The 12,928-nt window shown below is 42.4% G+C and overlaps 1 protein-coding gene across 2 annotated transcripts; it reads left to right on the forward strand.

Annotated features, from left to right (window-relative positions):
• Positions 1-2,019: 2,019 nt before the first annotated feature.
• LOC120957027 (vesicle-associated membrane protein 7) lies at positions 2,020-10,411 on the forward strand. 2 transcript variants are annotated; one of them, XM_040378948.2, is made up of 5 exons: positions 2,020-2,239; positions 2,847-3,217; positions 3,475-3,739; positions 8,705-9,001; positions 9,100-10,411. In XM_040378948.2, exons 3-5 carry the CDS (start codon positions 3,536-3,538, stop codon positions 9,298-9,300), a joined length of 702 nt encoding a protein of 233 aa, XP_040234882.2. In that variant the 5' UTR covers positions 2,020-2,239; positions 2,847-3,217; positions 3,475-3,535; the 3' UTR covers positions 9,301-10,411. The 2 variants fall into 2 exon arrangements, with proteins under 2 accessions (XP_040234882.2, XP_040234890.2); XM_040378956.2 differs by lacking the exon at positions 2,020-2,239 and adding an exon at positions 2,252-2,478.
• The last annotated feature ends 2,517 nt before the right edge of the window (positions 10,412-12,928 follow it).

Raw genomic sequence — 12,928 nt, forward strand, 5'->3', positions numbered from 1 at the left:
GCTGTAATTGTAAAAATTGCGTGATCTGAAACTGTCCCGCTCGTGCTGGTGGTAGAGTGACCAGACAAACCAATTTATCTGTGAGCGTTTCTACATACACCGAGAAAGCAGCTGAGAAAATAACTGACATCATGCTTTGACAGCGACTGACAGCATTTTCGGTGAGAGAAATCTCCTACCCAAATAACCAAGATACCGAAAACGCCACCAATTTCCTGTACTAAAAATTCAGTTGCATCGAACAAAGACAAAAAACTGTCAGTTTGGTCGGTTAAACCACACATCTACAGAAGCGGCCACTTCAATGTTTGTTAAAGTCAGTTTTTTTATGCACGGGAGAATCATTTGCTGAAATGTATATTACTAAAAGGTAAAAGAAACTTTTAGTGATTCAAATGGATTTTTTCAACATCATTTTAAAAGTCTCATCTCGGCGCTTTCCGGAGCTTCTACACACACCGGCGTGAGAAACCGGTTGTCAATTCTCTCACAGCCATCTCTCAGCTGCAGTCTCGGTGTATGTAGAAACGCTCTGTATTCCTACCGATTTAAAATATGTATGCCTACCGGTTCACAAATGAGCACTCTTAAACTATCGATTTTTTATTTTTGATACAGACCATCACAGATTTTTTTCATAATACCTACCGAGAAATCATAAAACCATTTTCTCAAACATTGTATGCATTAAAGTCCTCATGAAGATATTGAAATCACTTGCAACGAGGACAAGAAATTTAACAGTGACAACCGTGTCTGCATTTAAATAGATGCGATTTAAGCCCGTGTCTGTGCTCCATTGGATGCGATTTTATCAGAAGCCCTGTCAAAATTTTATGTAGAATTTGAAAGATAACAACGGACGTGCGTTTTCGTCGTATGACGGAATCAAAAATTTTGGATTTCTTCGGACGCCGCACCCGATTTTATCTGACAAAATAATTGTTTTGGAGTAACAACCTCAACTTAATGTTGCATAATCGTTAAACTATTAAAATTATCCAAATAATCGCAATATGAACCGAAAAAGCGTTTCACAGCACGTGCGATAAAATCGTATGTGATGGAGCACAGATACGGCCCTTAATCGGAATTACTGTAATAATTGTATAAGTGTCTTGACACATAGCGTCGTACCTGTGACTTTGTTGTGCGACGAAACAAAAAAAAAAGGTTAACAGTACACATGGTACCCAGGATGGCGCAAGTGCCAAAATCTCACCCGGGTTGGGAAATAGAGCACGTTGGAATGAAATTGGGTACAAATTTCAAATGATTTAGCTTTATAAAATACATTTACAGTATATTAGGCTGTTCAAAAATTGCGGCTGTTCAAAAATTGTATATTAGCGTTTTTTGTTATGACAATATGTCATTTCTCGATAGCACAGATAAACAGAGAGCAGGATAAAGGGTACCCGAATAAACGGCGCTCCACTGTATGTTGGTTTTGTAGAAAAAAAACTCAAATTTACATTTTTTGTTGTTGTTATCATTAAGTTATAAACTCATCAAAATAACATCAATTTCAAACGAATTTGCGAAATTCCCAATCCAAATAGTTAATCGAAAATGGATTGACAGCACGTCCGATCAAATCGCATCCGATCGATCACTGTCACGGCCCTAAGCGACTGCGTGGAACCCTGAAGAAAGCAACTTGCGCTCAGAAGAAAATATGCACCTCAATTCTTCTTTGGCTTAGAATTCCTAGTATTATTTGCTGATCAATATTTCAGAAAGGCCTACGTTCGGTCTACACTAAGTACCGAGTATAATCCATCTACTTGCAATGTGCATCTCCTACCGAACACTACCGATAAAATTGTGGGTGCTCCTAGCGATGACCACCAAAATAATCTGGCCACACTGACTGGTGTGGTACAGCGTAGGTGTGCGATTGACAGCAGCTGTCGAAAAGGGAGCTGTCAAACCCGGCTGTTGTTGACAGCAGAGCGACGCATTCCAAAACAAGAATGACACACACACACACACACACACACACACACACACACACACACACACACACACACACACACACACACACACACACACACACGTACACACGCCCTTCCACTTCTAGTTCTGGAAAAACGTACGAATTTACGCACTTGTTCGTCACCGTTGTCGTATCACTGCGAGATAGTTCCGTATCTGTAAACTAAAGGCAGTGGTTGTGGTGCACGAAAAAGAAGATGTCATTTGGCTGGGTGTAAACAAGTGGATGGCAGAAACGAAGGTTGTAAGATTTCTATTGATGCAAAGAAAAAAAGGGAGACGAATGTGATGTGTGTGTGTATTGTTTGTGACGGAGCAGAATGCGCTAGCAATAACAATGAAAAACAATTTTCCCTTCGAAAGCTGTACCTTAGTGCTTGTACTGTGGTGTGTGATACTGCGAGTGAACGAAAGTAAAAAAAAAATAACACGATAATTGGCTCAGGAAACTAAAAACAGCTTTGGTTATGCTTGAGAGGGGTAAAAAGCCTTCAAAATTTTTTCTTTGTTTTGATACATATTTATGTGCGATGACCCAGGGAAGGAAATAGAAAAACTGAAGAAAACAAAACACACAAAGCCACGATTTAAACAGTAGCAGCGTTTTTGATTTTTCAACTTTGTCCCCATGCTGCGACATTCTGCCCCTTTGTTTTGCTTCTATTGAGCAAAGATAAGTGCTTCCTGCATTCGAGCCCCAATCTGCATTGCAAAGGAGTGGAGAGGAAAGCGAGCACATCAATGCACTTGCAATCACACACTTTACTCAACACACCGAGCGAAAGAAGGAAAAAAGCATGCAGCAAATCTACCAAATTCTAATTTTGTTTTTATTTGTTTGTTTGCAGGGAACTGAAGGATTGCCATCTTGCTGCAGTTGCATCGGCTCTGAAAAACTCATACACACCGCCAGCGGTATCATCGCATCAGCAGAGCATTAGTCATACCAAACAGTGTGTGTGTGTGTGTGGGTGTGCGCACATGTATGTGTTTTGAAGAAGGGGCCAGATTTCTAAACACACAGTCGGTCGTTCTACTAGCCGTTCTACACCCCGATACGATCCCAGCGCACCAGCCAGTAATTTGATCCACCGAGAGTGTGGCGTGTGCGTCTGGCCGTCACCCGGTGCATTGCTAGGGCTTTTGTGTACCAGCCACGGACTGTCCTCGGAGAACCGGGGCAGATAGCAGACAGCAACCGCAGTCTCACAGTATTGAGGTGAGGTTAATTAGATTAATAATCACGATCGCTCTCACTACCATTGCGTAAGCAAAATGTTTGAACAACGCGATACAGCCCCCTTTCACGGTATATCGCACGTCCAGCAAGGGGATTTATATTATTTCTTGTTTGTCAACTTAACTCTTTTGCTCTCCTAGCAGCAAGATAATGCGGCAGGGGCTGCCGCCGACGCTGGGCAGGCGCGCCGTTATCGCAAAATGTTTAACATCGTGTGTGTGTGTTTTTTGTTACAGCGCTTTTTTGTTTTAGCTTACTATTAGACGGAACGGTTCACTGAACTGCGCCTGAGCGACAATGCCGATCCTGTACAGCATGGTGTCGCGGGGCCAAACCGTGCTGGCCCGGTACGCGGACTGTATCGGTAATTTCACCGAGGTGACCGAACAAATCATCCCGAAGATACAGCTGATCGATCACAAGCTTACCTACTTGCACGGCAACTATCTGATACATTACATCTGCGACAACCGGGTCATCTATATGTGCATCACGGACGACGTAAGTTTGAAGCACGAGTTGCCAACATTCTACGTATCTTAAAATGCGGTTCAACACGTGACCTTTTCACAATCTTTCTGCACGATCCTCATAAAGTCACTCGTTAGATGGAAGATTTATTCTGTATAGATGGTAGAGCGATAAAAGAATTCATTAGAGGGAGGATCAAAACACTGCTAGATAAAAGAGAACTGTTTCTTTTTTATATATATTGCCAATCGCAATCAAAGATTTGTTTTACGTTCTATTTCGTATTCCAACAAATCGGTCGTTCTGAAACTGAAGTTTTACTCTAGTAAAACTAAATTTATGTTTTTTTGCACAGCACACTCGGGCATATTCTATTTTTGGTATCAAAATGTCTCGATGTCGAGTTGCAGGGCTGTTACAGCCAGCGCGGATTTTCCGTTTGGCGCGGATTTCGCGCGCTTTTTCATTGGCACTCTTCATTGGCACTCTTCATTGGCACTCTTCATTGGCGCGGATTTTGCCGGAATGAAAAAAAACGTTTATAAAATCGTCATTATTTTGTCCAACACCCCAGATTCAAAATTGATACACTTCTCGTTATAACAATTGTTACATTAACTCGCCGAACGATACGAAATAATTGTCTGGGCGATGGGTTTAATTTATCTCCAACTTTGACTGCCACCCTGTATCATTTTGAGTACAAGAAACAAAGGTTCAATGCGCGAAATGAGAAAGATGGCTCTTCCATCTGTACTCCGCTTATCTTGGCACGGCAACAGCTGATTTTCCTCTGCGGAAAATGGTTGAAGGGCCTGAAGCTGCCAATCTTCCTTTAGACCATGGCCCAAAAGTCAACCAAAACCTTGTGCCCAAAATAAACAGCAGGCTGATTCACAAAAGAGGATTCCAGCTCGTTGATACTGACCTGGGTTGTAGATTTGATGGCAATTAATCGACATCTTTAAAATCTTATTCGTGGTGAAGAATATTACCCTCAAACATATTATTTTTTTATGAAACTGGCTTATTCTTCAAACAAAAATCTATTCTATTTGTTCTATTTGCGGAACAACCAAATCTTCTTAGACACAAACCAAAATATAATGTTCTAGAAACAATGTATTTGGAAAATATGAAAGAAAACACTAAACCAATCGACATCACTTTGACATCAATGACGATAACGATAGTGAAATACAAATATCTTCTCGATAATAAATATAAAAATTTTCGTATATGCCCTTTTTAGTAGCTCCCTTGCGGTTCTCGAACCAATGATTTCATTTTTCATACAAATCATGTGGTAAATAGCCTCCCACATACCGGCAAGCTTTTACGTATGACAAGGGAGTCACTGGAACAGATTAAACGGAGTTCTTCAAAACAGTTTTGAGGAAAATTTTGTGAATTCGTGAATTAGCAGGATAGATCTCTTTAGAAATTCCAAATTAAAACATAACAATGTACTGCAAATCATTTATTCAAAGATCAAATATCAAAATTTTTAATTTTTTTTCTTCAAATTGTTACTTTGTTTTGAGTTTTCTAGCCGAGCATAAACATTTTTAATTTATAGCATAGGTTTATAGGACCATAGGTTTTGTTCTATATCTGTAAGATTTGGGGCAGATTAGTATTGGAACAGGAAGAAATGAACGAACTCGAACTGCGGAAGACAGTCGTTGATCAGATCGCGGTAAAGAAACACCGAATTGAACTAATATGGAAACAATCTGGTGTCAGCATTCTGCCACATTCGGTCCACCCCATATAACCCTCATTCTATCTTTGCTTCCATTTTTGCATATAACTGAGTTTTGTTTTTCACCATCAAAACTATCAATACAGGCGTCCCCCGAGGTACGATCCTCTCGAGTTACGACGATTCGCAGATACGACGATTTTGATTTTGCAAGTTAATAGTTGTCATTGAGAAGATATTGATATTTTTTTTTTGTTGAATTTCTGGGCTGATGATAACCGGTACATTCACATTTCCAAAGATTCCACAACTACCCGATCTTGAATATCTATATAGTGTATACGGCTTTTGGAGTAAAATTAATACATTACCCAACATTATTTTAAATACAATACACGATATCATAGATTCCAACTCTTCAACTTCGGTTATAAACTTTATATGCACAGATATTCGACATACGACTTTTTCGACTTACGCCTTGCTTTGGGACATTTTTTTTCGGTCCCAAATATAGTCGTATCTCGGGGGACACGTGTATTCAAGAAATCTATTCGTTGCTTTCGTATTGGTGCGGATTTGTGTAACTGGCGCTGATCTCAAATGGCTTGACGCGGATTTCGCGGTTTTTAAATCGCGACTCCTGGTAACAGCTCTGGAGTTGAATATTGCTAACGTAAACAGGGTTACTTTCTAGCTGAAATATCTCGCTTCTCAGCGCAGTTTCGAGGATTCACATTGGAACACGTCATGTGTTAGAGTTTGACGCATGAAATCGTCTACGTTTCCTTACGATCCCAGAATCGATTCAAACCAGTCGTTCTCGACATCACAATCGTAGTAGAAAATGGATCATAAACGATGGTTTACCAGTTTTGAAGTAAATTGCTTTAGTTTTCTGCTAATGAAAAATTAAGTAAATATAGTAAATTTTCCCCAACGTGTGGCCTCTTCAAAATCAATTGTTTGTTTAAGGTGAACAATTGGGAAGTCTTGTCATTTTCCATACATTTTTTATTTGAATGTCTCACAAAGACCAATTTCTCTCAAAGCCGAATTCTTCGATGCCTATGCTTTTTGGTGCTCAAAACTCTAAGATGAAATTTTCGAACTGCGGTTTTTCAAAATATCTCATTTACCGGTCTAAAGGGGCCATATTTCTATGGTTCCATGGATGGCGACACATTGATTATTTTTTTCAACTAAGATAAAAATACACGTCAACATTCAACATTCACCTCAAACAGACTTCATTGAATATGTTTTAAAATTATTTAAAGAAAATCATCACTATACAAATTCTACTAAATTAGCTACGCTAATTCGTACGCTGCACATTTACTGTCGGGTATAGTTTGTTTACTGGAACTGGAATTATATCGTTTTCATGTTTCCATATAGTATCGTTCCGGATTAGAATTCAGAACAGTTCCAGGTACAGTTCACGAAAATAAATGAAATCGGGAACTAGTTCTGGATCGATATGGGTTCCGCATCAATTAAAAGTCCTTTATGTGTTTACTTTCAGTTCCAGGACTGATGTTGGTTCAGTATCAGTTCCAAGTCCTGTATGGAATCAGTATCAGTTCCAAGTCCTGTATGGAATCAGTAACAGTTCCAAGACCAGTATGGGTTCATGACAGGTTCTAGAACCGGTATGGATTCATGAGCAGTTCCAAGACCGGTATGGGTTCATGAGCGGTTCCAGGACCGGTATGGGTTCATGAGCAGTTACAGGACCGGTATGGATTCTTGATAGGTTCCAGCACCGGTATGGGTTCATGAGTAGTTCCAGGACCGGTATGGGTTCATTATCAGTTCCAGGACCGGTATGAGCTCATGAGCAATTCCAGGACCGCTATGGGTTCATGATAGATTCTAGGACCGGTATGAGCTCATGAGCAGTTCCCGGACTGGTATGGGTTCATGATAGATTCCAGGACCAGTATGAATTCATGATAGGTTCCAGGACCGGTATGGGTTCATGATCGTTTCTAGGGCCGGTATGGGTTCATGATCGGTTGCCGGACCAGTATGGGTCCAGGATCAGTTCTTGGACCGGTATGACCAGTATTGGTTTCTATACCGGTTTGGGTTCAGTATTGGTCGCTGGATCGGCATAGGTTCAGATACCATGTTTAGGACCGGCATGTGCAGTTTCTGAACCAGAAAAGGTTCTTTAACCCTTTAACCCCCCCCCCCCTTTAATTCTCTTAAGGGGTCGTCATAAGTACCTAATTTCAATTGAGCTTCGAGACCATTGTTTTCGGCGTACTCTTAGCACTAAAGAGGATCTTTGAAACTAAATTGCGCAGCCCTGTAACCCGGCCAAATTAACTAGTTTGATACAACACATGAAAAAAGAGATAATTCAAAGAAATTATATTAAAACAGATTTAATTTTTAATAATCTACTCAGCAATTTCTTTTCTTTAGGCATTTGTTAGAATTGTTTGAGTGAATAAAAAAATTGCTTTTTTAGGACAAATTTCTCGATTCGTCACCGACAAAAAGCTAGAATAAGCCCCACTATCATACGATTCTACGCTACTTAATTCGAAACGATAATAAAAAATACGATGTAATATCAAGGCGTTTTTTGAAGAATGTGAAATGTAATCAGTACTCACGCCATTTATTCCTATACAAATATATACCGAATATATTAGCAGAATGTACTGAAAATCTCAATCTATGATTAATTATGAAACTCTAACTCATTGATTTTGCAGTCTTGCAGTTAAACGTTGATACATTGATTCGAGACAAAACAAAAAACAAAAACAACGAGGCAAAAAATGTTGCTCTAGAGACAGAATTTAGCCACCACCACTGTTTACCCACATTTTGTCGCTAGTTGTGCGAGATTTTGTTCGTTACGAGTGGTATATGTGGAGCATTTAGACTTGATCGTTGTGTGAAAACTCCGTTAAGTGGGATACGTTAAAAAAATACACACGAAAAGTTTCCATTTGATGTAAATCCGATCGAATTTTGAATGTACAGCTTGACAAAACCTTGTTCCAATCGTGTTGAAACAGTTTTAATTTATTTTTTTAATAGCAAAAGCAACGAGTTACAATACAGCAGAGAATACAGCTTAAGGGAAAACACATGATATAGAAGCTATTTAATCGTAACATAACGTTAGTCACTCGATCTGAGATTAATTACAAAAAAAAAAAAAAACAAGTTGCTGTCGCAATTCTAATAGTTTCATTCATTAAAAAAAAAGTTCCTGTTTAATCGTACGTTTGCTAACGAACCCTTTTGCCGCTCTCCCTCGACAGCGCTTCGATCGATCCCGTGCCTTCCTCTTTCTGCAAGACATCAACGAGCGGTTCATCTGCATGTACGGGCTGACCGTGGCGACCGCGATTTCGTACGCGATGAACACCGAGTTCGCCCGTACGCTCGCCGCACAGATGCGCCAGTTCAACGAGGGCCATGAGCAGGACGCGATCAGCCGCGTCAATGGCGAGATTGACGAGCTGAAGGACATTATGGTGAAGAACATCGAAAACATCACCAACCGGGGCGAACGGCTCGAGCTGCTCGTCAACCAGACGGAAAATCTCCGTAACAATGTGCGTATGCTTCGCCCAATTATTGCTTTTCCTATTAACAAACCCCTTTTTTGTTTCTCTCTCTCTCTCTCTCCTTTATCCCCGTCCACACTTTGCAGTCTGTGACATTCCGGCAAACGTCGCGCAATCTGGCCCGCACCATGTTCTGGCGTAACGTGCGCATGTACTTTCTCGTCGCCGCCATACTGCTGTTCGTGATCTACGTGATCGTGAGCATGGCCTGCGGTGGGTTGCTGTGGCAGAGCTGCATCCACTCGTCGCCCGCACCGAAGGGGCCACCGAACGGTGGGGGTTTGTAATTTGTGTGTTGGACCGCCAATGAGCACGCGCAGGGACGGTGGTGGTGGTGGTTGCAGGATTAAAGTGATGAACGGGAATTAGTGGACAGGTTATCTTAACGCTTTATAGCTCAACAGAACAGAGTTTCGTTCGAGCAGCAGAACACTCACACAGACGCACGGAGAAACAAGAATGTACCATGAGTTTATTATTATTATTTTTTTTTTTTGAGTTCCGTTTCGTGTAGTGTTTTGGTTTCCAATTTTTGTTGTTGTTGCAGTAGAATCGAGGTCTCTTGGCGTGATATAGTGCTCATTGACATTGTGATTGGCAAGGGCTTTGGTGTATCGTTTGTTCAAAGTTTATATTGATAAAAACAAAAACAAAAACAAAGCAAAGGAAGGTGGAACACATTTTTAATCCCATCTCTAGTGACGTACGCTACAGTGCGGCACAGTGGTTTGAATTTATTTAGTTTTTAAAAAGAAACGAAAGATGTAGTTACGAGAGGAATCAGAATCAAGGGGTATCGTGAGTACGGGTGGGCGTGTGTGAGTCGTTGTGTCGTTTCCAGTTCCGGTGTTGCTTCTTCATTTCTTTCCAAAAACGACTGGTTAGACGAGGACGACGCGGAACGCGAGAGAGAGAAAGCCCATCAGTAGCTAAATGCTTTTCACATTTCTTTGCTTTATTGTCATGTATTGTGCGTTTTTGCTTCGGTTTAGCGATATGACTTTAATGCTTAATTAATAACCAAAAAACCCCCGAAACATGGTACGGCAAGCTGCTGGGGTTTGTGTTAGGGGGTTCTTTTTTATTAAATATTTTGGCAAATTGTTAGTTCTACATCATTTGAATTTAAACACTGAGACGAACAGAATAATTTAGAGCGTGAATGAAACCGCGAACGAACAAATCCTTGCAGAAAAGTGATTTGCTCTGCGTTGTTGTGCCGTTGGTCTGTTAAAATCATCTTACGATATGTACTGATACGGTGCCCGGAAGCGAGCGAGCGAAATAACGCGTGTTGTTTTGGATAGAATACAATACTGAAGAAACGATCTGAGAATTTTAAGCAGTAACAAAAACGATAATATATATATACATATACATATAAAGCATTGATTTAAATCATGTTGTTTGTTTTGCGTAAATATTCCGAAGCATTATTCCTTGGTACTTGTCGCGTGTCTTTCTTTCTACCTTTACACCAGAATAACTAGAGCATGAGGGATGTTTTATTTCAGGATAAAACTCTCTCTCTGTCTCTCTCATTACATCCTTTCCTTTATTCCTTTGCTTCTGCAGGCAGCGTTCGCCCGAAGGCTCCCGGCCTGATGCTAGCCCGATTCGTGTGCATGATGCATCGTCGCGCTGAAAACCGTTTTGCTATCCCTTTCTCACCCTGCCCCATCCGTTGTCTACAGTTTCTTGAACTTCCTCTTAGCCGCTCATCACGCTCGAGGAGGCGACAGGAACAATGATGCGGATTTTAAACCCGGGTGCAGTGACAATAATACTTCATCAACAGTAGAAATGCTTCCCCCACCGCCAGGTACGTACGCGTACGCGTACAGGGTTGTGCTCAATGACTGAATCGTGAATGAATGTTGGGATGCGGGCCAACGAGAAAGGAAGCGTACAGAGAGGGGAGTTGGTGTTAGCAGACACATCGAGCAACGTGGCGCGTGCTGCAACTGCAAGCCAACATTTCGACACGGTTTCCTGCGAGACAGTCTATCGGGCTATCTCCTGTTGATAAGTAAATCGTTATGCCTAACACACACAGCGGCATTAGCCACCTGCAGGTTCTGTTTATTTCAAAGCGCGAAATAACTAAATTTACAAATAGTTGAGCCAATAACGGGCTTGGCGTAACACGTTGGAATGTGTTGGAAGTATCACCGTACGGAAAGATTTTGGGAGAGCGATAGCGCCCACCCGAACAAGGAAAACGTTCAACCGGGCACGGGGATATGGTGTCGCTGTTAAAGAAGATCAAGCTTCCCGTCAGGCCACTCGAAAGAATCGTGACTTGGCTGACATCGATGAAGTGCATGCTTCTTCTTTCATTGCGAGGCACGAAACGCTAAACTGGCCGGTGTGGCGGTGTATGCGTATCTGTATGTCTGTGTGGAATACGTGTAGTTTTACGCAACATTCTCTACCTCATAGAACATCGTCTCGCACTTGCAACGGCTGGGGCGATCCAAGTGGCTCTTTCGGCTGGGTTTGAAGGAGTTTGCTGTAACGCGCCGCTTATAGACTTATCTGCAAATCTTCTGCATCGGGTTTTCGTAGTCAAAGCACAATGGGCCTGAATCATTATGCTTTTATTTGTTTTACAACTACAAAAGAACTAGTGATGTGCTCTCTGGAGCGCACACACGACTCCGGTCCGACTCCGGCCAAATGGGAACCACTAGTTCGATCCGGAGTTGCAGTCGTCCAGAGTTGCCCAGAGTCGCTGAGAGTCGGTGTCGTCCAGAGTCGATCGGAATCGGTGTTGATCCGAGCCGACTGGAGCCGTCCGGTGTAATGTGCTTTTGGCATTCCATTTCGTTGTGTGTGTGTGTGTGTTTTTTTAGTCTTTTACTTTGCGCGTGCACTTCATGTGCCTTTGTTTCGAAGGTAGACTCCGGACGACTCTGGGCGGCTCCGGGCAATTGTGGACGACTCCGGACGACTTCGGACGACCCCTTACGACTCCAATTCCAAACGACTCAGGACGACTTTGGACGTCTTTGGATGACTCCGGACGACTCAGGACGACTCCAGACGACTCCGGACGACTCCAGACAACTCCGGACGACTCCAGAGTGTTTTTTGTCTTGCACTTTGCACGTGCACTTCATGTGCCTTTGCCACGAAGGCCGACTCCGGACAACTCCGGACGACTCAGGATGACTTTGGAAGACTCAGGATGACTTTGGAAGACTCACGATGACTTTGGACGACTCAGGACGACTTCGGACGACTTCGGACGACTCCAGACGACTCCGGACGACTCCGAACGACTCCGGACGACTCCGGACGACTCTAGACGACCCCTTACGACTCCAATTCCTAACGACTCAGGACGACTTTGGACGACTTCGGATGACTTGGACTACTCAACGCACGGCTCCAGACAATTTCGAACGACTCCGGATAATACTGGGTGGACCTACCTTCCGGAGTCGGTTCCGAAATTATTGGAGCCGGATCGAAGTCGACTCTAGGATTTTACCAACTTTGTAACTCTCCGGACCTCTTAAGACTTCGAACGACTCCGGACGATTCAGGACGACTCAGGACGACTCCGGACGACTCCGGACGACTCCGAACGACTCCGAATCCGGACGACACCAGACGACTCAGGATGACTTCGGAAGGCTCAGAACGACTTTGGACGACTCAGGACGACTTCGGACGACTCCAGACGACTCTGGACGATTTTCATCATCATCATTACCTTCCGGAATCGGTTCCGAAATTATCGGAGCCCGATTGGAGTCGACTCTGAAATTTTGCCAACCTTACCCAACCAACCTTACCCATCACTAAAAAGAACACGCGGCACAGAGAATACATGGTAACGGAAAAGGAGTTTCTAGCTTATTGCGTTGTACCCTCGTGCTGTGGCTCTATGCTTTCTACCCCTACAGT

Source organism: Anopheles coluzzii, chromosome X (genome assembly GCF_943734685.1).
Source record: "Anopheles coluzzii chromosome X, AcolN3, whole genome shotgun sequence".
Lineage (NCBI taxonomy): Eukaryota > Metazoa > Arthropoda > Insecta > Diptera > Culicidae > Anopheles > Anopheles coluzzii.